The sequence below is a fragment of the Pocillopora verrucosa genome, chromosome 3 (genome assembly GCF_036669915.1).
Source record: "Pocillopora verrucosa isolate sample1 chromosome 3, ASM3666991v2, whole genome shotgun sequence".
NCBI classification, from domain to species: domain Eukaryota; kingdom Metazoa; phylum Cnidaria; class Anthozoa; order Scleractinia; family Pocilloporidae; genus Pocillopora; species Pocillopora verrucosa.
In genome coordinates, this window is record NC_089314.1 from 1,867,241 (window position 1) to 1,892,089 (window position 24,849).

The 24,849-nt window shown below is 38.2% G+C and overlaps 2 protein-coding genes across 2 annotated transcripts; both read right to left on the minus strand.

Annotated features, from left to right (window-relative positions):
• Window positions 1–9,000: 9,000 nt before the first annotated feature.
• Window positions 9,001–12,019, minus strand: LOC136279414 (neurexin-4-like). Its single transcript, XM_066163113.1, has 3 exons — window positions 11,659–12,019; window positions 11,449–11,566; window positions 9,001–9,814 (listed from the first exon to the last, which is right to left on the minus strand). Exons 1-3 carry the CDS (start codon window positions 12,001–12,003, stop codon window positions 9,204–9,206), a joined length of 1,074 nt encoding a protein of 357 aa, XP_066019210.1. The 5' UTR covers window positions 12,004–12,019; the 3' UTR covers window positions 9,001–9,203.
• A 7,070-nt stretch (window positions 12,020–19,089) lies between these two features.
• On the minus strand, window positions 19,090–20,397 carry LOC136276739 (contactin-associated protein-like 2). The gene is made up of 2 exons (XM_066162912.1): window positions 20,331–20,397; window positions 19,090–19,995 (listed from the first exon to the last, which is right to left on the minus strand). Exons 1-2 carry the CDS (start codon window positions 20,395–20,397, stop codon window positions 19,379–19,381), a joined length of 684 nt encoding a protein of 227 aa, XP_066019009.1. The 3' UTR covers window positions 19,090–19,378.
• Between the last annotated feature and the right edge of the window lie 4,452 nt (window positions 20,398–24,849).

Here is a 24,849-nt window from a genome sequence, read left to right on the forward strand (position 1 = left end):
CAGGTTAAGCAGTAAAGGAAAAACACTAAGAGAGGCAGGAGCAGTATGATAGTGGCCAGTGAACTTTTAAGGGGGTCTAACTTGAGAGACTCAGGAGTTACAGACACAAACAGATTCCTGACTAGTATACTACAGCTAAGTGTGGCAGTTTCCACATATAATTTGCCCCCATTCGTGTCACTTCAGACAAAACGTGTTTTGCATACATGAATTATAAGTAATTTTGTAAAATGGACTTAGACGACTGAGAAGTTTTTTCATTAGCGTGTTCAGTTTGACCTGTGTTTTACACAATATTCGTTCTTGCTTATTTTGGCGATGTACTGGATCGATGATGTTTTTGATTTGTTTCAAAGAAAATATTCCATTCTGAAAACTCAACACCAAATTTTTAAAACAGCTCATAATTTAATTTGCAAAACTTCACCTGGCTGCGAGGACCTATGGCAAGGAAGAAAAATCCTTGTCAGAAAAAAAAAGCTAATTAGTTATCATATAAAAGGACCTCTTGTTGCAGCGTTTAGATCATCCCTGTTGAAGGCACTATATAGGCAGGAGTGTCGAAACGTTGGGTCTATGAATTGTAACTTCTTCTGTTACATTCATTAAATCTGTAAACCAGAGTAGCATCAAACCATGTCTGATTGTCCACCTGGTTGCCGTGTGAACTTTAATATTTTTTACATTGTGGAAGTTCACAAACTTTCCTACTTTTGATCACGTGATTTCTTATACATATCGAAAAGCTCATTCATCTGAACTTAACATCGTAAGCCTGAGTCGTCTCAGGGTAAACGCGAGCTATTTCTCCAAAATAGCCAGCTTTTCTCTTCTCTTCATGTTCTCGGCATCATGTTACCCAAATACAGAGTAGTAAGTGAACTTTTTTAATGAATATTTTCTAGTGAATTTTAAACAAACCTTTACCGTTTCTGGTTAATTATTGTCTGCAACATTAGTTAAAATGTATGTATCTCACGCCCTGTGCAGATCACAGAGCTGCAATGCTCGAAGGGAATTTGTACATTCTACATTACGAATGTCATTTCTTGTTTTCGTACGAGAAGGTTATAATGTTCTTTTTTATTGACATGTGCTATATCAAACCCGTCCATTTATTTTCGCAGCTCTGTTACCTACTTTATTTGACGTGGTACAAAATCAACGGACAATTATCAGCCAATAACCTCATGTTAATATTTGTCCGATTATTTCCGTCGAAAAGCGAGAAAGCCAAAGTAAAAAGCCCAACAGTTTCACTTTCTCGACTTAATTACTTTAAAAGGGAGAAAAACGAACTTATTTTGTAGAGTCCACAGGTGTTGGGAATTAAAGGCTGATCTCAAATGCTGCTCTAGAAAGTACAAAAAAGATAACAAAACTTTATTTTATACGCACGATACAAAAATTAATGAGAGGGTTATAAAATAAATATCCCCCCTTCTAGCTTGCTGGCATGTCGCCTGATAATGCCCTTGGCTGAGAGATTGTCCTCAAAATTTCAAATTTACCCTCGAAGCCTTGCTTCTTGGCCAAAGATTCATTTTTTGGACAATTTCTCGGTCGTGGACATTATCAGCCGATATACTCGACATATCCGCCTGAATGTGGTTTCTTTACATATTATTTCGGCCAGTTCTCGAAATTTTGTCATTCAAACATGCGTTGCACCTGCTCCATAGATGGGCTTTTAATTATAAAAAGCAAAAAAATACCGCAAAAGGAGAAGTTTCTTATTCACAATTAAAGTGCTTTTTATATTAAAGCAGCTCATCCAGGTGTTGTCGTCCAACAACCACCGTCATGCTGCTCCTGCTACTCTTAATATTTTTCCCTTCGTTCCTTACCTTGATGTTTGCCAACAGCGCTCTCTATCGGTATCCGACATACGATCTTTCTTCTGGTAACTTTAAGTGCGACCTCTTCTATTACCTTTGGGAAGAAAAACTTACATCATCTATGGTAAAAGGTCAGTTTTCCTGCGCTTTCCTCTGTGTTGGTAGCAGAGTATTCTGACTCCGATGGTCTTTATCTTTGTGAGTTGTTGGTCACTGACAAAGACAGAGCTACTGGAAAGCTTTTTGCAAATGCCACATTCCGTTATTTCAGTCCTTGGGTAAGCTCTCCTTACATATTTGGTGATTGAAACGTATTTTATCGATATATATTATTTGTGGAACGTTCTCGGTCTCTTTTCAGTCTCATGTGAAAGCACTCCTTGTATGCACGGTGGTGTCTGTGTCCCTGAGTATGAGTAAAACTCCTATCACTGTGACTGTAAACCTTTATTCTGTGGAACTCACTGCAAACGAGGTGGTATAAAATGGTTTGTGCGCTTTTTTTTTCCCAGATGTTCAAAAATGCATCTGCACGAGGTTAAGCTTCAATTTTTTTGTGACTGGTCAATTTCAATGAAGTTTTCACCACTCTAGCCTCTTGAGAGCTCTTCATACGTCTTAAGTGCTTCATTTAACAAATAGAGAAGCCTTGACTGTGCTCTGTTCTGTTATAAAGCACGCAGGAAGCGGCTAGAGCACGAAAGAAGTGTAGGGAGAGTGTTTCTCCCCACTTCTTGAGTGCTCTAGCCGCTTCCTAAGTGCTTTATAACAGAACAGAGCACAGTCAAGGCTTCTCTATTTGTTTTATAATAAAGAATCCGTTAAATTACCCAAGCATTACTTTCAATTTCCAAATCAAACTTTATTTCCAAAGCGAACAGCAATGTCGTCAGCATGCTCTATACTCTCATAAAGCACGCTACAATAAGCCAATCAGAATCCTTGTTAGAATGATCCAAATAATCTGATTGGCTGTACAAGACTAAAGCGGTCAAAAGTGTCAAACCATCAAAGTTCAAAAACCATCAAAGTTCACATTCTACGATAGTTTACAAAAAACTAAACTAAATTAGTTCGGCAAGTCGAACTTAACACTTTTGCCTGAAGTTTTCAAGTCTCTAATACAGAATCTTGAAGTGAAATGTTCAGTGAACTTCAGCCGAATTATTGCTCATAAAAATACGCGAGTTTTTTCACATGACAAGGTAGAAAATAAACTGTTCAATGAATGAACGACAGCCGAATTCACCGGAACATGAAGATCGCTCGCGATGACAGCGCCGCAAAACTCGGTTGCAGTGGCTGATGTGAATTGCCCCCAACCTATCGGAAAGGATATCATAGCAAGCTCTTATTTTTTCACTCGAACGGTGGCCGATGTAGTTTCTGAGGCTTGCTTTACTGTGATGACCGGAGATCGCCATGATGAGCGAGCCGCGATGAACTTCAGCATGATCATATTCGCTCAGACACCGTCATGATTAGTATGAATTTTAACAATTATGCCAGTTTGGTTATATTTTTCATCATTTCTGTTTTATTCTGTTTTGTTTTTGAACACTGAACTTTATATACTATACGAGTGTTAGCTGTGTTTGATTTTTATTACCGTACGTAAGCTTGCAATCTAACTGAGCGTGAAAATCTTTAAAACTCGAAATGTTTATTTTGTTTTTCCTTTGAGGATTTTCGTATCTGCTCACGTTTTAATAACGTAAATTACGGCGCCTGGTATGTTTGATTCTTCTGTTGCTACTTGCCGGCTCGCTTCAGTTTCGAAATTTCAATTATCGGGAAAAAGCTGAAAAGAAGTCCCGGAAAAGGTCGAACATAGTACAATTGGCAGATGGCGTGACAGCTGTAGCTCAGCTCTATGCTCTATACTCTCATAGAGCACGCTCTTTCAACCAATGACAGCGCGCGTTATATGCGAACTTTATTATAAATCCAGATAAACACACGGCTGTCGCGATAGAGAAGTTTTAATGCAGTTTGCTACGTTTTCTACGTACACTACGTCATCATTGTGTACAATGGGAATATGAATCACGCTAGTGAATTTGATTGACACGAAATAATCCTCCGCATGAAAACTCCATGAATTTAATCCGATGCTAAGAACGCATGAAATAAGATATAATTGCAATCGATTTCTTCCTTTTTGCTTCTAAGGAGATAAAACCTGCAGTCAGATCAAACAGTCAGGTCAAACTTTGTAACTTCCCAAGTGGATCTTACGTCATCGACCCGGATGGAGAGGGCGGGGTGAAACGTTTCAAAGTATATTGTAACATGACTGACAAGGGCGGTGTTGGAGTGACAGTTGTCAGTCATGAAAGTGAGGGCAGGAGGTTGCTGCGAGGGTTTGGTGGCAGAGGCTCCTATTTTCGCTCTATCAACTACACGGAGGCTGACATGGTTGAACTGGCGAACCTGACAGCCTGCTCACTGTGAGCAGCTTATAAAGCACGAGTGCTACCACTCACGGCTCCTCTACAATGGTGACATGTACGGCTGGCGGGTGTCACGTGGTGGAGAGAACGTGAAGTACTGGGGAAGAGTTGATTCTGTTGACTACGAATGCACATGCTTGAATAATATATATGCACAGAGCAATATTAAGGAATCTTCGTAAATGTAAAATTCAGTCTTAACCGAGAGCTGCATTTTGATGAATAAGTAGTACGCTGTTGAGAATAGTTGCGATGCATCAAAAAACTCACTCGTTCGCTGCACTCAATTGCCTTTTTAGTTGTTTTTTTTTTTTGTTTTGTTTTTTATTCAACTCGTGAATAAAATCGTTCGTGCGCACCCTCCATGGAATAATTTCTATATCAGCTCGTAACGGACTTTAAGTTTGAAGTAAGTACTCGTAAAAAAACGCTTGAGGTATATCACTGGATATTCACTTGAGCAAAAATATTTGATTGATTATAAAAAATAACTCTACAAACAAATAAGACAATGCAGTTTCTAAACTGAAATTTCCTTATTTTTTAACGATTTTCTTTACTGAGAGTACCCTTCAACCGAAAAGCCCCCCTAACTAAAACTTTAAGTACAGCTGCTCAAAAACAAGTTTGGTGAACCCATTCTATGCCAAATTTCATCCAGCATGCCAAGTTTTATCTTATTGCAGAGTTTAAAAACAACTCGCAGCAAAGGTTCTTGCCATGCGCCCTAATTGTTACATTATTTTTTGCTACGTTCATTCCAAATAACAAACCATTGTATAGAATAACAAACATTTTGCGACAAACACGAACTCGTGGACAGCCTTCTCGTGTTTTTCCTTTAATAATAAGAATGTCAATTCTAAGTACCAGTCTCTTTCTCACTCCTAAGGTCGTCAGGCAAGCTACTGGTAAATGTTTTGAGACGAAGGTGCGAAAGACTAGAGAGGTCTAGGAATTTATTGGTCATCAACATGCACGAGTAAAACTGCTTGACAACAGTGCTGTCAGCCGGGGCCATATCAACTTTGATGATCTCACTGGAGATATCAGCTGTGGAACGGACTTATGACGTACACATTACACTTATGATGTCGGATATAGGGGAGAGTGTGGGGTTCCGCTCCCCCACCATCAGGATTTTTTAACCACTTGCCTAAAAGCAAAATTCTTTCAACGACAGGGTCGCATATGAGTACTCAGCTTGAAGAAACTAAAGCTTATCATATAGAGATACTTCTCAGTACTTTGTAAAAACAAAACCAAATACAAAAAATTGTTTTCTGCATCAAAGTTAGGACTACCCCTCCCCCTTCCCCCAAATATTGAAGATGAGAACCTTGATAAAACCAGTAGAAGTGAGCGTTCCAAGATCGACGAAAAAGGTACGATAAGGCAAATCAATGAAATTTTGGGAAGTATCAAACTGTAGTAAATTCAGAACACAATTCTTATGGGAGGAGCCCACAATCTCAGAAAGGTTTCATCGATAAAGAAAATTGAAAAAAATGAAACTTCTCAAGCTTATTTTATAATCAACAAAATGTCATGGTCTGTTTTTACACAGAGCAGCATCTCTTTAATTAGAAAGCTCTACAAGTTTTAATACGAAGTGCGAAAGCTTATGTTATAACAAAATGCATTGGACTGTTCTTTGAATAAAGCGACAGCTTTTTAATTACAAACTGCAACTGGTACTAAAAAGAGCAAAAGTAATATTCCGGGATGCGACAGTAGTTTTAAAGAGCGAAGATTATGTTACAAAGTGCGACAACTTTTTTATAAAAAAGCGCGGCAAGTGTTCTTATAAAGTGCGATAGTTATTGCAAGAGCGACGGTTATTGCGACAGGATGTTAAATAAGTGAAAACACATCAACATAGTCAAAGACAAAGAAACTTCTCAAACGGGTGAGGAGATCAAATAGTTAAGATGGACCAATCTAGCAACCCAAATAACCCAGCTTTTTCACGAAGGAGGCTTTTCGTATTTCAATACGATTATTAACGATAGCTTTTCTCTGACGTACACGTTTATCACGTGAAACGTTTATTCCATTGATAAACGTTAATGAAGTATTATTTTAAACATAAGCTCAAGTTTCTCGTGGATTTGAATTTAGATCGATGTAGTGAATTGTATACGGTAATTTTCCTTTGAACTTAACATAATAAAATAATGATTAGGGAGATTAAAGTGTGTATATTGACAATCGCCACTTAAAAATTACTATTCCGCATAATAAACATAAAATGTCAAAATACAAAATTAAAGTCCTATTTTTAATTTCGCGTGTTATTTTCCCATCCCCGCTCAGCTTTGTAACAGCCCCCCAGCACGCATCAACGCCGGCAGGCAAAACAGTGTCAAATAGCTTGCTTCGATGCGATTAGATAACAGCCTTCGCAAGCGTGAAGTGGAAATACATTTATGTAAACAAACTCCGACGCCTCGTAAAATTTTAAGTCGTTTTCTCTGGCAAAGTGCTTTGGCTTGAGTTTTGATCTTTTCAAAGTTTATTCTCGGTTGGTATTCAGTCAATTTTCGTGAAATTTGATGATAATGTCCGAATTATAATGAACCCCAAAAGTGTGTCCCGGATTTTCGACATTTCCATATTTCTCGAGATAGAGCGACTACATTGAAAATTTGCTCAAGAGTGCTACTTTCAAGTTTAAAAAATAATAATCCAAAAAGAACGAATCGTTTAAATACAAATCCCGGACACCCTTCCTTAGTTCAAAATATGGGCAGATCACGTTCTCAGTATAAAAGAAGCGTGTTGATGAAAATGCGTCGTCCTATAAACTTATCTTGTAAAACGTCGCGGCGTGAAAGAATAAGCTCCCGTTCTGTTCAATGCATATCTGAAATCACTGTTTATTGAGTTTTAAGAAAATGTATTCTTTTACTGGAATAGGGCGTATAATTTTAGGCTATCTCAGTTTGAATGAAAGCGCTAATTTTCCATCTGTGATACTTTAAACTTAAAGTATCACCTGCTTTAGATATCAAACGTTCACCACTCTTCGATGTCTTTTGCCTTTTTCTCCTTTGTCTTTTTCCACCTGGAGTTAAGAGGAAATGGGTGTTTTCACAAGTGAGTGAAATTTTTTCAGTACACAGAACATTTAACTAAGTATTTAATTCATAGAAGAAACAAGAAAGTTCTTGTTAACGGACAAATTGACATATAAGGTTTTGCCTGACTCACGTGCAAACTTGGAAATGACAAATTATGTAAAGAATCACAACTGCTGAACCTGTCATCTGAATGGAAACTTTCCATCAGTTGATCAAACAAAGCGGAACTTGGAAATTTCACCACACGTATTACCATTTACAAATATCTAACTTCCGCCACGCTACAGCGTCCCTTGTCTTTTACCGTTTGGCAGTTCAAGATAATACTTTTATAATGAAAAGGCATAACTTTAATCTAAAGAGACGAGGACACTTCAATTTTGAAACGCTCTCAGTGTTTCACAACTCAACCCATGTGTCTCACCTGCTCCACCTCCTTAGATAATTACCATATCATGACCCTTGCCAAATGTCACACTAGAAAATTATCACTCTGAATAATGATACTTTTTTTTTTCTTTTTGTTCTTTATTTATCGCTGCTGTTAGCTGACGCAACGCATTCAGGTGTTAAGTACTGTTTTTATGCAATACTCCTTGTGTTGGTTATTTGGAGAAGCTAGAATACTGAGAAGTCTACGTCAAAATGACTGATCACTGTGATCAAGATCATTAAATTTGACTGCTGATAATATTTTGTCTGTACCAGCACTGTCCACTTAAACAAGTATTGTAACCTACACATTCAATAGCGCGAGGTTGCTTTATTTTGTTATCGTGCTAATGATATTTTTGCACACAATGAAGCTTAGTGGAGGACCCTGTTAAGAATGTTTAACATAAAAGTAAATTAGCTCAAAAAACTCAAGAAGCTCGAGTAGCTGGAGGCGCTCTCACGCATCTTTCTTGCTCCAAGCTTTAAATAATTAACTGACTTTTGCAAAAGGGGTTTTCAAACTGATTTTTAAACGTCCAGCTTGACTTGCATTCTTAATCGTATAAATCAGGCCAGTCATCGATGAAAGAGGTCTTAATATTTTTGGTTTGGTTTTGGTTTAGAGTATAACAACTTGACCGATAGACTCTGAAGAGGAAGCTCTCGAGAGAAATCTGTCTTTACATGATAATCAATCAGGTAAGCAAATGTGGTACAACCATAACATTCCTCTTTAGGATTCTGATACGTTATTCAGGAATCATTGGAGCTTATGCATGCAGGCAGTTATATTATAAGTAACCTATTTGTTGCAGTCTGTATTATTTCATTTCATTTTTTTGACAGTGATAGTGCCTCACCAACGGCTCAGTTAGAATGGGGCCTTCGAATTATTCGTTGGCGCAGTGTACTTGAGTTGCTCACTTTAATCTAAGAGAATTTATATCAACAAGTGTCTAAGGCTTACGGGAAAAATCTCGAGGACCGAGTTTGTTGAAAAGTACAATTGTCAGAATGTTGGGAGACTAACAAGGTAAACACACGAAGTTGTTTAATCGTCATATACTGTACAACAATATTGTACAAATCTGTAACTGATGATCGGGTTTTTTTTCAATTTCACGGTATTTGGACTACATGTTTATTGTTTTCACAAATGCTCTTCATACCGTTAACAATCTCCGTCTCAAAACTACAAGCAGCGAAAATGGCGCCTTCGGCGCCTAAAATTATGCTTAATATGCTAAAACACATGCGCCAAACATTTTAACCTTCCTACTGATATTTATCCATCCTGGAATTCCTTTCAGGCAGGGAACTATCATAACAAATAGCATGTTACTTTACAGCGCTATAACAGGCGAGTCTATAAATAGCAGGTAGACAGTTACGATCTATATGAGTCCAAAACACTTCAACTTTCCAAGTGTGTGGTATCCCTGATCACTATTTGTAGCGCCGGTATCTCCAAACCTCAGTTGCTTCACGGGAAGCCTGGACTTGTTAGTAAGTAAACCCCTGTCCTCTCGCCATTGTCGGTCAAGTTTGTCGCAGTTACATCCGCGCTCAGGGTTTGCACATGTACCTTTCAAGCCGCATGCGCATTTGCCATCGATAGAATCCACTCCTCCCCAGTACTTCATCGTTTCTCCATCACGTGATACCCACCAGCCGAAACCACCGAGAAAGAGCCTTGAGTGATAGCACTCGTACATTATAAACTGCTCACAGTGAGCAGATGAAGCTGTTAGACTTGCCAGCTGAAGGAGACTGGTTCCCTGGTACGTGACATTGCACGAATAACTGCCGGTGTCCTGAAATCCATCCACCAGCGTTCTGTTTTCACTGTCGTGACTGATTACTGTCACTCCTATCCCGTCCTTGTCAGTCATGTTACAGAAGACTTTAAATGGTTTCACTCCGCCCTCCCCATCAGGGTCGATGACATAAGAGCCATTTTTAGCCTCAGGATTGCAGTATTTGATGTCACTGCAAGTTCGATTTCCTGAAAAACAAATAACAAAGCAACAAAGAACATAAGAAATTTAGAAGTAAAAGATTTCATTTATCTTAATTTATAATAAAGTTCGGATATAACGTGCGCTGTCATTGGTTGAAAGAGCGTGCTCTATGAGAGTATAGAGCATAGAGCTGAGATACAGCTGTCACGCCATCTGCCAATTGTACTATGTTCGAGCTTTTCCAGGACTTCTTTTTAGCTTTTTTCCGATAATTGAAAGTGAAATTTCGGAACTGAAGCGAGCCGGCAAGTAGCAACAGAAGAATCAAACAAAGGTTTGAAACATACCAGGCGCCGTAATTTACGTTATTGAAACGTGAGCAGATACGAAAATCCTCATAGGAAACACAAAATAAACATTCCGAGTTTTAAAGATTTTCACGCTCAGTTGGATTGCAAGCTTACGTACGGTAATAAAAATCAAACACAGCTAACACTCGTATAGTATATAAAGTTCAGTGTTCAAAAACAAAACAGAACAAAACAGAAATGATGGAAAATATTACCAAACTGGCATAATTGTTAAAATTCATACTAATCATGACGGTGTCTGAGCGAATATGATCATGCTAAGTTCATCGCGGCTCGCTCATCATGACGATCTCCGGTCATCACAGTAAAGCAAGCCTCAGAAACTACATCGGCCGCCTTTCGAGTGAAAAAATAAGAGCTTGCTCTGATATCCTTTTCGATACGTTGAGTGGCAATTCACAGTAGCCACTGCAGCCGAGTTTTGCGGCGCTGTCATCACGAGCGATCTTCATGTTCCGGTGAATTCGGCTGTCGTTCATTCATTGAACAGTTTATTTTCTACCTTGTCATGTGAAAAAACTCGCGTATTTTTATGAGCAATAATTCGGCTGAAGTTCACTGAACATTTCACTTCAAGATTCTGTATTAGAGACTTAAAAACTTCAGGCAAAAGTGTTAAATTCGACTTGCCGAACTATTTTAGTTTGTAAACTATCGTAGAATGTGAACTTTGATGGTTTTTTAACTTTGATAGTTTGACACTTTTGACAGCTTTAGTCTTGTACAGCCAATCAGATTATTTGAACCATTCTAACAGGGATTCTGATTGGCTTATTGTAGCGTGCTTTATGAGAGTATAGAGCATGCTGACGACATTGTTGTTCGCTTTGGAAATAAAGTTTGTTTTGAAAATTGAAAGTAATGCTTGGGTAATTTAACGGATTCTTTATTATAAAACAAATAGAGAAGCCTTGACTGTGCTCTGTTCTGTTATAAAGCACTAAGGAAGCGGCTAGAGCACTCAAGAAGTGGGAAGAAACACTCGACTACATCTCGTGTTTCTCCCTACACTTCTTTCGTGCTCTAGCCGCTTCCTGCGTGCTTTATAACAGAACAGAGCACAGTCAAGGCTTCTCTATTTGTTAAATAAAGTGCCTGACATGAACACGAAATTTATTTTCTCTTTACGGGAAATACACTTGGGGAATGTTTATTGGGGAAAAGAAGTACAATAAACCGATTTGAATTGAATTCATAGCCAAAAGTTGAAAAGAGGTAAACCATATACATACAAGAATAGTGGTTTATGACAGTATGTGTTTCTTCCAGTTCTACCACATGCAACAGTAAAAGACTAAATTCAATACCTCCACGTTTGCAGTGAGTTCCGCAAAATCCAGGCTTACATTCACAATGATAGGAGTTCCTTTCATATTCAGGAACACAGACACCTCCGTTCTTACAAGGAGCGCTTTCACATGGAGACTAGAAACAAAGTGAACATTCCTTGAATCATCCAGTTTCTATTTTAAGAAATACGAATAGTGTTAAGCACCAAATATATGAAGAGATCTTACCAACGGACTGCAGTGATGGAAGGTAGCATTTGCATGAACCTTTTCAGCCTCTCTGTACTTGTCTGTGGCCAATAACTCACACAGATAAAGACCTTTGGAGTCAGGATACACTGCTATGTTGAACGAATAGCACTTTGGTTCACCGACACAAAGGAAAGTGCAGTCCAACTTATCTTCCACCATGGACGATGTAAGTTTCTCTTCCCATAAGAAATAGAAAGGGTCGCACTTGAATTTACCAAACGAAGCACTGCCTGTTGGATATCGATAGAGAGCGCTGTTTTGCATGGCAAACATCAAGTTAAACAGTAAAGGAAAAGACACTAAGAGAGGCAGGAGCAGCATGATAGTAACCAGTGAACTTTTAACACCTGAATGCCTTGCGTCAGCTAACAGCAGCGATAAATAAAGAACAAAAAGAAAAAAAAATGTAATTATTCAGAGTGATAATTTTCTAGTATGGCATTTATTAAGGGTCATGATATGGCAATTATCTAAGGAGGAGGAGCAGGTGAAACAGATGGGTTGAGTTGTGAAACACTGAGAGCGTTACAAAATTTAAAAGTATTATCTTGAACTGCCAAAGGGTAAAAGACAAGGGACGCCGTAGCGTGGCGGAAGTTAGATATTTGTAGATAGTGATACGTGTGGTGAAATTTCCAAGTTCTGCTTTGTTTGATCAACAGATGGAAAGTTTCCTTTCACATGACAGGTTCAGCGGTTGTGGTTCTTTACTTAATTTGTCATTTCCAAGTTTGCACGTGAGTCAGGCAAAACCTTATATGTCAATTTGTCCGTTAACAAGAACTTTCTTGTTTCTTCTATGAATTAAATACTTAGTTAAATGTTCTGTGTACTGAAAAAATTTCACTCACTTGTGAAAAAAGCCCATTTTCTCTTAACTGCCAGGCGGAAAAAGACAAAGGGGAAAAACGCCAAAGACATCGAAGAGTGGTGAACGTTTGATATCTAAAGCAGGTGATACTTTGAGCTTAAAGTATCACAGATAGAAAATTAGCGCTTTTATTCCAACTGAGATAGCCTAAAACTATGCGCCCTATTCCAGTAAAAGAATACATTTTCTTAAAACTTAATAAAGAGTGATTTGAGATATGCATTGAACAGAACGGGAGCTTATTCTCTCACGCCGCGACGCTTTACAAGATAAGTTTATAGGACGACGCATTTTAATCAACACGTTTCTTTTATATCGGAACGTGATCTGCATATATTTTGAACTTAGAAAGGGTGTCCGGGATTTGTATTTAAACGATTCGTTATTTTTGGATTATTATCTTTTAAACTTGAAAGTAGCACTCTTGAGCAAAGTTTTCAATGTAGTCGCCATATCTCGAGAAATAAGGAAAAATCGAAAATCCGGGACACACTTTTGGGGTTCATTATAATTCGGACATTATCATCAAATTTCACGAAAATTGACTGAATACCAGCCAACAATAAACTTTCCAAATTCAAAACTCAACCCAAAGCACTTTGCCAGAGAAAACGACTTAAAATTTTACGAGGCGTCGGAGTTTGTTTACATAAATGTATTTCCACTTCACGCTTGCGAAGGCTGTTATCTAATCGCATCGAAGCAAGCTATTTGACACTGTTTTGCCTGCCGGCGTTGATGCGTGCTGGGGGGCTGTTACAAAGCTGAGCGGGGATGGGAAAATAACACGCGAAATTAAAAATAGGACTTTAATTTTGTTTTTTGACATTTTATGTTTATTATGCGGAATAGTAATTTTTAAGTGGCGATTGTCAATATACACACTTTAATCTCCCTAATCATTATTTTATTATGTTAAGTTCAAAGGAAAATTACCGTATACAATTCACTACATCGATCTAAATTCAAATCCACGAGAGCCAAGACTATCTCAGTATCGTGAAACTTGAGCTTATGTTTAAAATAATACTTCATTAACCTATATGAATGGAATAAACATTTTTCGGGGCGTCGGAGTTTGTTTACATAAATGTATTTCCACTTCACGCTTGTGAAGGCTGTTATCCGATCACATTGAAGCAAGCTATTTGACGCTGTTTAGCCTGTCGGCGTTGATGCGTGCTGGGGGGCTGTTACAAAGCTGAGCGGGAATGGGAAAATAACACGCAAAATTAAAAATAGGACTTTAATTTTAAGTGAGATATTTTAAGTAAGATAGATATTGCGATTAGGTATATTTATCAAGGTAACCCTGGTCTTAAGATAAACGCCGCTGACCTAAGAAGGCTTTTTGCCTTTGCGACAGCTGAAACCGGTTTTCTGTTTGCGGGAGTGTTTTACGATCAGATAGATGGAGTTGCCATGGGGTGCCCACTTGCTCCAGTACTTGCAAATCTCTTTATGGGACATCATGAAAAAACCTGGTTAGACAACTATTCATTATCTGAAGTTGTTTTCTACAGACGCTATGTCGATGACACCTTCTGTTTGTTCAATAATGAGAAGGACGCGGTATTGTTCTTTGATTATTTAAACACCAGACACCCTAGTATTCGCTTCACAATGGAAAAGGAAATTAATGAGAAATTATCGTTCTTAGACATACTGATTGACAACAGTAATCCATCCATAATTACTAGCGTCTACCGCAAGAAGACGTTTACTGGTCTTCTGACGAATTATTTTAGCTTCACTCCTATGATGTACAAATTAGGTTTAATAAGAACTTTGGTTGACAGAGTATATAAGATCAATAATTCCTGGGTTGGTTTCCACAAGGATGTGCAAAAACTTATTTTCTTGCTACGGAAAAATTGTTTCCCTTCCAGCGTCATAGACAGGATTATCTCAAGACATCTGGCCAAGAGCTATAATCCTTCTCCCACGCATAACGCCACATTAAACTCCGGAAACCCTTCTTCGCATTATTTTAAACTTCCTTATGTTGGGCGGTTTTCTGACATCGCTCAAACCAAGTTAAGGCATCTACTGAAACGTTATTGTAGACCTGATTTAGATATTAAGTTAGTCTTCAATACGTTTAAGCTCAGAAACTTGTTCAGTGTGAAAGATTCAGTACCACCAGGTCTACGTTCGCGTGTCGTTTATAAATTTTCGTGTGCTGGCTGTAATGCCAGTTATATTGGTGAGACCACTCGCCACATCTGTACACGGGTTCGTGAGCACCTCTTGTCTGACAAAACTTCACACATTTACAAGCACCTACAATCATCAAAGGCCTGTCTCGACTCTTGTGGTACAGAATGTTTCACCATTTTAGATTCTGCCGCTTCGAAATACAAAATTAAGATCAAAGAGGCATTGCATATTAAGTGGGACAAACCCATCCTTAATCAGCAATTGAAGCATCTAGAGTTGTCTCTTTCCTTTTGATTCTGTCATCATAATAATTTTTCTTATTATGATCATTATTTTTCTTTTCTCCTTCTTTCCCCATCTGGCGCGTGCTATGTCACGTTTTTTCGTATTTAATATTCAAATTGTAACGTAAACAATATGACGTAATTTGTAACGTAATCTCATATAAATTCAAATGTACAACCGTTAAAATCGCATTTACAACTGAAGATGACATAAGAATGTCGAAACATGTCTTGCAAACTAAAAGTTGTGGTTTCTTTATTAAGACTTTAATTTTGTTTTTTGACATTTTATGTCTATTATGCGGAATAGCAATTTTTAAGTGACGGCTGTCGATACAACCACTTTAATCTCCCTAATCATTATTTTTTTTATGTTAAGTTCAAAGGAAAATTACCGTATACAATTCACTACATCGATCTAAATTCAAATCCACGAGAGCCAAGACTATCTCAGTATCGTGAAACTTGAGCTTATGTTTAAAATAATACTTCATTAACGTATATGAATGGAATAAACGTTTCACGTGAGAAACGTGTACGTCAGACAAAAGCCATCGTTCATAATCGTATTGAAATACGAAAGCCTCTTTCGTAAAAAAGCTGGGTTATTTTGGTTGCTAGATTGGTCCATCTTAACTATTTGATCTCCTCACCCGTTTAGGAAAGTTTCGTTGTCTTGGAGTATGTTGATGTGTTTCACCTGTTTAACTTCCTGTCGCAATAATCATCGCCCTTGCAATAACTATCGCACTTTATAAGTACACTTACCTCGCTTTTTAATAAAAAAGTTGTCGCACTTTGTAATATAATCTTCGCTCTTTGAAATTACTGTCGCACCTCGGAATATTACTTTCGCTCCTATGAGTACCATTTGCAGTTTGTAATTAAAAAGCTGTCGCTTTATTCAAAGAACAGTCCAATGCATTTTTTTGTAACATAAGCTTTCGCACTTCGTATTAAAACTTGTAGAGCTTTCTAACTAAAGAGATGTTGCTCTGTGTTAGAAGAGATCATGACATTTTGTTAATTATTAAATAAGAGAAGTTTCATTTTTTTCAATTTTCTTTATCGATGAAACCTTTCTGAGATTGTGGGCTCCTCCCATAAGAATTGTGTTCTGGATTTACTACAGTTTAATACTTCCCGGAATTTCATTGATCTGCATCATCGTGCCTCTTCTCGTCGATCTTGGAACGCTCACTTCTACTGGATTTACCACGGTTCTCATCTTCAATATTTGGGGGAAGGGGGAGGGGGTAGTCCAAACTTCGATGCAGAAAACAACTTTTTGTATTTGTTTTAGTTTTTACAAAGTACTGAATATCTCTACATGATAAGCTTTAGTTTCTTCAAGCTGAGTACTTATATGCGATCCTGTCGTTGAAAGAATTTTGCTTTTACGCAAGTAGTTAAAAAATCCTGATGGTGGGGGAGCGGAACCCCACACTCTCCCCTATATCCGACATCATAAGTGTAATGTGTACGTCATAAGTCCGTTCCACAGCTGATATCTCCAGTGAGATCATCAAAGTTGATATGGCCCCGGCTAGCAGCACTGGCGTCAAGCAGTTTTACTCGTGCATGTTGATGACCAATAAATTCCTAGATCTCTATCGTCTTTCGCACCTTCGTCTCCAAACATTCACCAGTACCTTGCCTGACGACCTTAGGAGTGAGGAAGAAACTGTTACTTAGAATTGACAGTCTTATTATTAAAGGAAAAACACGAGAAGGCTGTCGAGGCAGGCGGCTATGTCGAGTATGTCGGCTGATAATGTCCACGACCGAGAAATTGTCCAAAAAATGAATCTTTGGCCAAGAAGCAAGGCTTTGAGGGTAAATTTGAAATTTTGAGGACAATCTCTCGGCCAAGGGCATTATCATGACATGCCAGCAAGCTAGAAGGGAGGATATTTATTTTATAACCCTCTCATTAATTTTTGTATCGTGCGTATAAAATAAAGTTTTGTTATCTTTTTTGTACTTTCTAGAGCAGCATTTGAGATCAGCCTTTAATTCCCAACACCTGTGGACTCTACAAAATAAGTTCGTTTTTCCCCCTTTTCAAGTAATTAAGTCGAGAAAGTGAAACTGTTGGGCTTTCTCGCTTTTCGACGGAAATAATCGGACAAATATTAACATAGGGTTGTTGGCTGATAATTGTCCGTTGATTTTGTACCACGTCAAATAAAGTAGGTAACAGAGCTGCGCGAAAATGAATGGACGGGTTTGATATTGCACATGTCGATAGAAAAGAACATTATAACCTTCTCTTACGAAAACAAGAAATGACATTCGCAATGTAGAATGTACAAATTCCCTACGAGCATTGCAGCTCTGTGATCTGCACAGGGCGTGAGATACATGTTTCCTTACTCGGAACTGATTAGATCAAGTGACCACCACAAACCGTATAATATTAAGCCAAGCTTTAATAATTATTCGATCTAAAAGAAATACATTTATAATTCGCAATTAGAACAAACGCAAATCAAGTCTTTATCTTGTAACTGAATTCAAAAACTTCAATATAAACTTACTTCTGTGGCGGGTCGTTACAACAGTCTCACTTTACGGGTTAGCAGATTCTCCAGGTAAGCGGATTTAGAGACAGAAAAACGATAACAAAATAACTTCTTTCTCACTTCGATTCTGCTGAAAAACTGACTTAAACATAATAATCTAACGCTTTTAAATCAATCTATTGAATTAATGTCAATCACGATTCTTGTCATCGAATAAATCTGTCAACACGAGGCAACGCCTATTTATTAAACGAAACAATACATACATTTTAACTACTGTGGCAGACAATAATTACCCAGAAACGGTAAAGGTTTGTTTAAAATTCGCTAGAAAATATTCATTAAAAAAGTTCACTTACTACTCTGTATTTGGGTAACATCATTCCGAGAACAAGAAGAGAAGAGAAAAGCTGGCTATTTTTGAGAAATAGCTCGCGTAACCAGGTGGACAATCAGACATGGTTTGATGCTACTCTGGTTTACAGATTGAATGAATGTAACCGAAGAAGTTACAATTCATAGACCCAACGTTTCGACACTCCTGCCTATATAGTGCCTTCAACAGGGATGATCTAAACGCTGCAACAAGAGGTCCTTTTATATGATAACTAATTAGCTTTTGTGCAATACTCCTTGTGTTGGTTATTTGGAGAAGCTAGAATACTGAGAAGTCTATGTCAAAATGACTGATCACTGTGATCAAGATCATTAAATTTGACTGCTGATAATATTTTGTCTGTACCAGCACTGTCCACGTAAACAAGTATTGTAACCTACACATTCAATAGGGCGAGGTTGCTTTATTTTGTTATCGTGCTTATGATATTTTTGCACACAATGAAGGAGGACCCTGTTAAGAATGTTTAACATAAAAGTAAATTGACTCAAAAAACTCAAGAAGCTCGAGTAGCTGGAGGCACTCTCACACATCTTTCTTGCTCCCAGCGTTAAATAATTCACTGACTTAGTTTCTATTGACTTTTACAAAAGGGGTTTTCAAACTGATTTTTAAACGTCCACTTTGCTTGCATTCTTAATCGTATAAATCAGGCCAGTCATCGATGAAAGAGGTCTTAATAGTTTTGGTTTAAAGTATAACAACTTGACCGATAGACTCTGAAGAGGAAGCTCTCGAGAGAAATCTGTCTTTACATGATAATCAATCAGGTAAGCAAATGTGGTACAACCATAACATTCCTCTTTAGGATTCTGATACGTTATTCAGGAATCATTGGAGCTTATGCGTGCAGGCAGTTATACTATAAGTAACTTATTTGTTGCGGTCTGTATTATTTCATTTCATTTTTTTGACAGTGATAGTGCCTCACCAACAGCTCAGTTAGAATGGGGCCTTCGAATTATTCGTTGGCGCAGTGTACTTGAGTTGCTCACTTTAATCTAAGAGAATTTATATCAACGAGTGTCTAAGGCTTACGGGAAAAATCTCGAGGACCGAGTTTGTTGAAAACTACAGTTGTCAGAATGTTGGGAGACTAACAAGGCAAACTCACGTACACAAACTTGTACTGTACAACAATATTGTACAAATCTGTAAGTGATTATCGGGTTTTTTTTTCAATTTCACGGTATTTGGACTACATGTTTATTGTTTTCACAAATGCTCTTCATACCGGTAACAATCTCCGTCTCAAAACTACAAGCAGCGAAAATGGCGCCTTCGGCGCCTAAAATTATGCTTAATATGCTAAAACACATGCGCCAAACAATTTAACCTTCCTACTGATATTTATCCATCCTGGAATTCCTTTCAGGCAGCGAACTATCATAACAGATAGCATGTTACTTTACAGCGCTACAACAGGCGAGTCTAAAAATAGCGGGTAGACAGTTACGATCTATATGAGTCCAAAACACTTCAACTTTTCAAGTGTGTGGTATCCCTGATCACTATCTGTATAGCCGGTTTCTCCAAACCTCAGTTGCTTCACGGGAAGCCTGGACTTGTTAGTAGGTAAACCACTGTCCTCTCGCCATTGTTGGTCAAGTTTGTCGCAGTTACATCTGTACTGAGGGTTTGCACATGTATGGTTCAAGCCGCATGCGCATTTGTAATCGATAGAATCCACTCCTCCCCAGTACTTCATCTCTTCTCCATCACGTGATACCCACCAGCCGTAACCATCGCGAAAGAGCCTTGAGTGATAGCACTCGTACATTATAAACTGCTCACAGTGAGCAGATGAAGCTGTTAGACTTGTCAGCTGAAGGAGACTGGTTCCCTGGTACGTGACATTGCACGAATAACTGCCGGGGTCCTGAAATCCATCCACCAGCGTTCTGTTTTCACTGTCGTGACTGACAACTGTCACTCCAACACCGTCCTTATCCTTGTCAGCCATGTCACAGAAGACTTTAAAAGGTTTCTCTCCACCCTCTCCATCAGTATCGATGACGTAAGAGTCACTTGGAGTCCTAGGGTAGGAGTGTTTGATATCACTGCAGGTTCGATTTCCTGAAAAGTAAAAAGACACAGAGAAACGACTATTTCACAAAAGATTATCCCCGTTCTTACGGGAAAAGAGAACTATTGACGCGAGAAGCCATTTAAGAGATTGTATATATTCATCTTTCAAAAGTTTCATTTCCATGAAAAATGAAGAAAAACAAAAACGGCCGAGTAAGGTCGAACTTTTAATACCTTTCATATTGGAAACATGTTGCAGGACACTATAGATGTAGATGGAAGCAGTTGCACAAAGTTTTCAATGACATTTAGTTATAACTAAAGACGACAGTATGACTTCTACTTTAGAGTTTGTACCTCTCAGTTTGAAATGAATTTAATACCTCCACGTTTGCAGTGAGTTCCACTAAATCCAGGCTGATAATCATAGTGATAGGCAATTAAGATCATTGAGTTCCTTTCATATTCCGGAACACAGACAGGCCACTCTTCTTACAAGGAGCGCTTTCACATTGAGACTAGAAACAAAGTAAACATTCCTTGAATCATCCAGTTTCTATTTTAAGAAATACGAAGAGTGTTAAGCACCAAATATATGAAGAGATCTTACCAACGGACTGCAGTGATGGAAGGTAGCATTTGCTTGAGTCTTTTCAGCCTCTCTGTGCTTGTTTTGGCCAATAACTTGCACAGATAAAGACCTTTGGAGTCAGGATACACTGCTATGTTAAACGAATAGCACTTTGGTTCACCAACGCAAAGGAAAGTGCAGTCTAACTTATCTTCCACCATGGACGATGTAAGTTTCTCCGCCCATGACAAGTAGAAAGGGTCGCACTTGAATTTACCAAACGAAGCACGACCTGTTGGATATCGATAGAGAGCGTTGTTTTGTGTGGCAAGCAACAATCCTAACAAAGAAGGAAAAAACAACAAGAGTGACAAAAGCAGCATGATGGTGGCTGATGAACTCTCACCACCGGAATGAGTTGCTGTATAATACCGCAGATTTTACATTCAAATAAATAATAGGTCCTTTATAATTGCCTGTCAGTAATTATGAATTAAAAGCCACATCTATGAAGCAGGTGCCATGGGTGGGATAAACTTCTACTATAGGGGAAGTAGAGGTGGAACAGTAAGTTTTAAAAAGTCATCTTAAATAAAACTCTCCTTGACAAACCTGCATGATACTTTTTTAGATTTTTTTTTTTAACAAGAATTGCTTTCAAACTGTTGTTTTTTTCCTATGGAGGAAACGATGTCTATTAATATCTTTTATACAACAGGTTTAAAAAGTTTTTAATAATCATATCAATATTTATTAACTCTGACAATGCCAAAGATTTATTATATTGGTTTGAACTAATGTTTTTGTTAATTTTAAAGAGATTTTTAGTACTCTGCTCCCTACTCTACGACAAACTTGAGATACCTGTGGTAGCCCAGTCATAAAATGCCTTTGCTTTTTTGTCGTCTTTTTTTTTTTTTTTTTTTTCCTCCGCCACAAAATGGAAAAATTGCGCAATAGTACCCAGAGGTCATTGGGCCCTCAACACCATGACAAGTAACTGTGATCCAAGGAGTGTTCACATGCTGATCACGCGTGCTATCTTGATGATGATTGACGTTGTCATGCACGGACAGGGCCGGGTCACATGACGTGCACGAGATTTTTGCCGATAAAACTATTTTGTCAGTCGTTTTGTATTTCAATGTGTTTGGATTACGATCATCTGGAGCATTATGGCGCAAACGCTCAAAATACTTATAGACGCATACACAAGTCGTATTGTTCGCGGCCAATCCACACAAAAAGATGTTATTGAGCGGTAATTTTGGAACGGACTGAATCGCGAACGCTTGAAAGCCATGAAAGCATTGAATGCCTTGTATGTCTTGTATGTTAAGTATGCCAATGTCTTAGTTGAAACGTTAACTCGTTGTAAAAAGCAAAATCTGAAATCTGAAACCAAACTGCATATACTCTATGAACAACAGTCTATTGAACAACACTACTACCGTGAGACTGAAGAACAAAATTCAAATGGATGCAAACTGCTTGTGAAGAAAGACGCCATGTTGGATTCACTTGATGCCAGGGAACGTAGCTACGATAACAGTGCGAATGGTATTTATTTCACGATCAGAAAGGTGAATCTTATGTTTTTTTCCATTGTAGTTGTATGGATATTCTTTTTTAATAAATACATGATCCAAAATCCCGTGTTTTTTGTGTATAATGTTATTACTGGGATACCTGTGGTAGCCCAGTCATAAAATGCCGTTGTTTTTTTGTCGTCTTTTTTTGTTTTTTTTGTTTTTTACTGGGATACCTGTGGTAGCCCAGTCTTAAAATGCCTTTGTTTTTTTGTCGTCTTTTTTTTTTTTTTTTTCCTCCGCCACAAAATGGAAAATTGCGCAATAGTACCCAGAGGTCATTGGGCCCTCAACACCATGACAACTAACTGTGATCCAATGAGGTGTTCACATGCTGATGACGCGTGCTATCTTGATGATGATTGACGTTGTCATGCACGGACAGGGCCGGGTCACATGACGAACACGAGATTTTTGCCCATAAAACTATTTCGTCAGTCGTTTTGTATTTCAATGTAATTGGATTACGATCATCTGGAGCATTATGGGGCAAACGCTCAAAATACTTATAGATGCATACACAAGTCGTATTGTTCGCGGCCAATCCACACAAAAAGATGTTATTGAGCGGTAACCGTGAGACTGAAGAACAAAATTCAAATGGATGCAAACTACTAGTGAAGAAAGACGCCATGTTGGATTCACTTGATGCCAGGGAACGTAGCTACGATAACAGTGCGAATGGTATTAATTTCACGATCAGAAAGGTGAATCTTATGTTTGTTTTCATTGTAGTTGTATGGATATTCTTTTTTAATAAATACATGATCCAAAATCCCGTGTTTTTTGTGTATAATGTTATTATGTCAAGTATTGTTTACGCAATTGTCTTGTCACAGGCGACCCAAGGTCACGTTTCGAGAAAGAGCCAACGATTAATTCACGAACGCGTCACGCGTTGTGTGACTCAGAGTAAGTTATTCTAGGAACCGTTGAAAATTTGAATATGTTATAAGGAATAGTATAGGGAACGAAATATGGTCGATTTACAACGATAAATATTTCGGAATATGAAGATTTTTCTCGAAAAATCAATAAAACTTACTCATACCCTGTGTATCCGTAGTAGTTCCTGGCGATTGTTGCCGTTTTAAGCTTGCTTTACCATCACTATTATTCACGTCATTTACTTTTATAACATTGGTAAAATCTGTACAGACATCACACCAACCAACTCGCGCGCAAAGTAAGAAGACTATGTTGAAGGCTTGAAATAATATTACGATCGATTTTCATCAAGAAATGGGCCAGGAATTTTCCACAATTGTGCAAATTATCGTGAAGGCTGATCGCGGAAAAGCGATTGCGTGACGCTCGGTGAGCTGTAAGATGACATGTTATTATATACCAGACGTAAAAACTCTTCAGATTCTTAGTCTGCATTTTGTACCCACTCTGCAGTCTGCAGTCTATATTTTGTATCCGGTCTGCAGTCTACTGTCTGCATTTTGTACTAACAGGTATCCGTGGCACTAATACAGTTTATTTTTGGTTACATTTATTCGCAAAACACACATAATCTACCACAAAATACCTGTGTGTGAGGTAATTCGACATTTTTGTTCTTTCCCACATTAATATTCTTCTCTCCTTTTGTAAGAATGTAGACATCACTCACAATGTTTCAAGTAATCCACCCACCCTACAAAAAAGTAACTCTTGCATGCATAGCATGCCTATGTTTTGAAATAGGTGTATGCCCTTGGCCAGACTTGAGCACACTATTTCAGTATACTAGTCCGACACCCGTAGTATCACTACACTTGATTCCAAGGATCCAGTACCACCCAGGTATCCCAGTTACCCTGCTCACAGGGTCTAGTTTTGTTTTTTTTGTTTTTTTTGTTTTTTCCTCCGCCACAAAATGGAAAAATTGCGCAATAGTACCCATAGGTCATTGGGCCCTCAACACCATGACAACTAACTGTGATCTAATGAGGTGTTCACATGCTGATCACGCGTGCTATCTTGATGATGATTGACGTTGTCATGTACGGACAGGGCCGGGTCACATGACGAACACGAGATTTTTGCCGATAAAACTATTTTGTCAGTCGTTTTGTATTTCAACGTAATTGGATTACGATCATCTGGAGCATTATGGCGCAAACGCTCAAAATACTTATAGACGCATACACAAGTCGTATTGTTCGCGGCCAATCCACACAAAAAGATGTTATTGAGCAGTAATTTTGGATCGGACAGAATCGCGAACGCTTGAAAGCCATGAAAGTATTGAATGCCTTGTATGTCTTGTATGCCAAGTTGTATGTCTTAGTTGAAAACGTAAACTCGTCGTAAAAAGCAAAATCTGAAATCTGAAACCAAACTGCATATACTCTATGCAATCTATTGAACAACACTACTACCGTGAGACTGAAGAACAAAATTCAGATGGATGCAAACTGCTAGTGAAGAAAGACGCCATGTTGGATTCACTTGATGCCAGGGCACGTAGCTACGATAACAGAGCGAATGGTATTAATTTCACGATCAGAAAGGTGAATCTTATGTTTGTATTCATTGTAGTTGTATGGATATTCTTTTTTAATAAACACATGATCCAAAATCCCGTGTTTTTTGTGTATAATGTTATTATGTCAAGTATTGTTTACGCAATTGTCTTGTCACAGGCGACCCAAGGTCACGTTTTGAGAAAGAGCCAACGATTAATTCACGAACGCGTCATGCGTTGTGTGACTCAGAGTAAGTTATTCTAGGAACCGTTGAAAATTTGAACAC

Bases quoted from the DNA above. Each gene is read 5' to 3' on its own strand.
- LOC136279414 (XM_066163113.1), bottom strand. From the start codon at position 12,003: ATGCTGCTCCTGCCTCTCTTAGTGTCTTTTCCTTTACTGTTTAACTTG. The intron at 11,567-11,658 runs GTAAGATCTCTT...CTTTGTTTCTAG, and splicing joins TCCATCACTGCAGTCCGTTG to TCTCCATGTGAAAGCGCTCC. The intron at 9,815-11,448 runs GTATTGAATTTA...TTTGTTTTTCAG, and splicing joins AACTCACTGCAAACGTGGAG to GAAATCGAACTTGCAGTGAC.
- LOC136276739 (XM_066162912.1), bottom strand. From the start codon at position 20,397: ATGATCTTAATTGCCTATCACTATGATTATCAGCCTGGATTTAGTGGA. The intron at 19,996-20,330 runs GTATTAAATTCA...TTTACTTTTCAG, and splicing joins AACTCACTGCAAACGTGGAG to GAAATCGAACCTGCAGTGAT.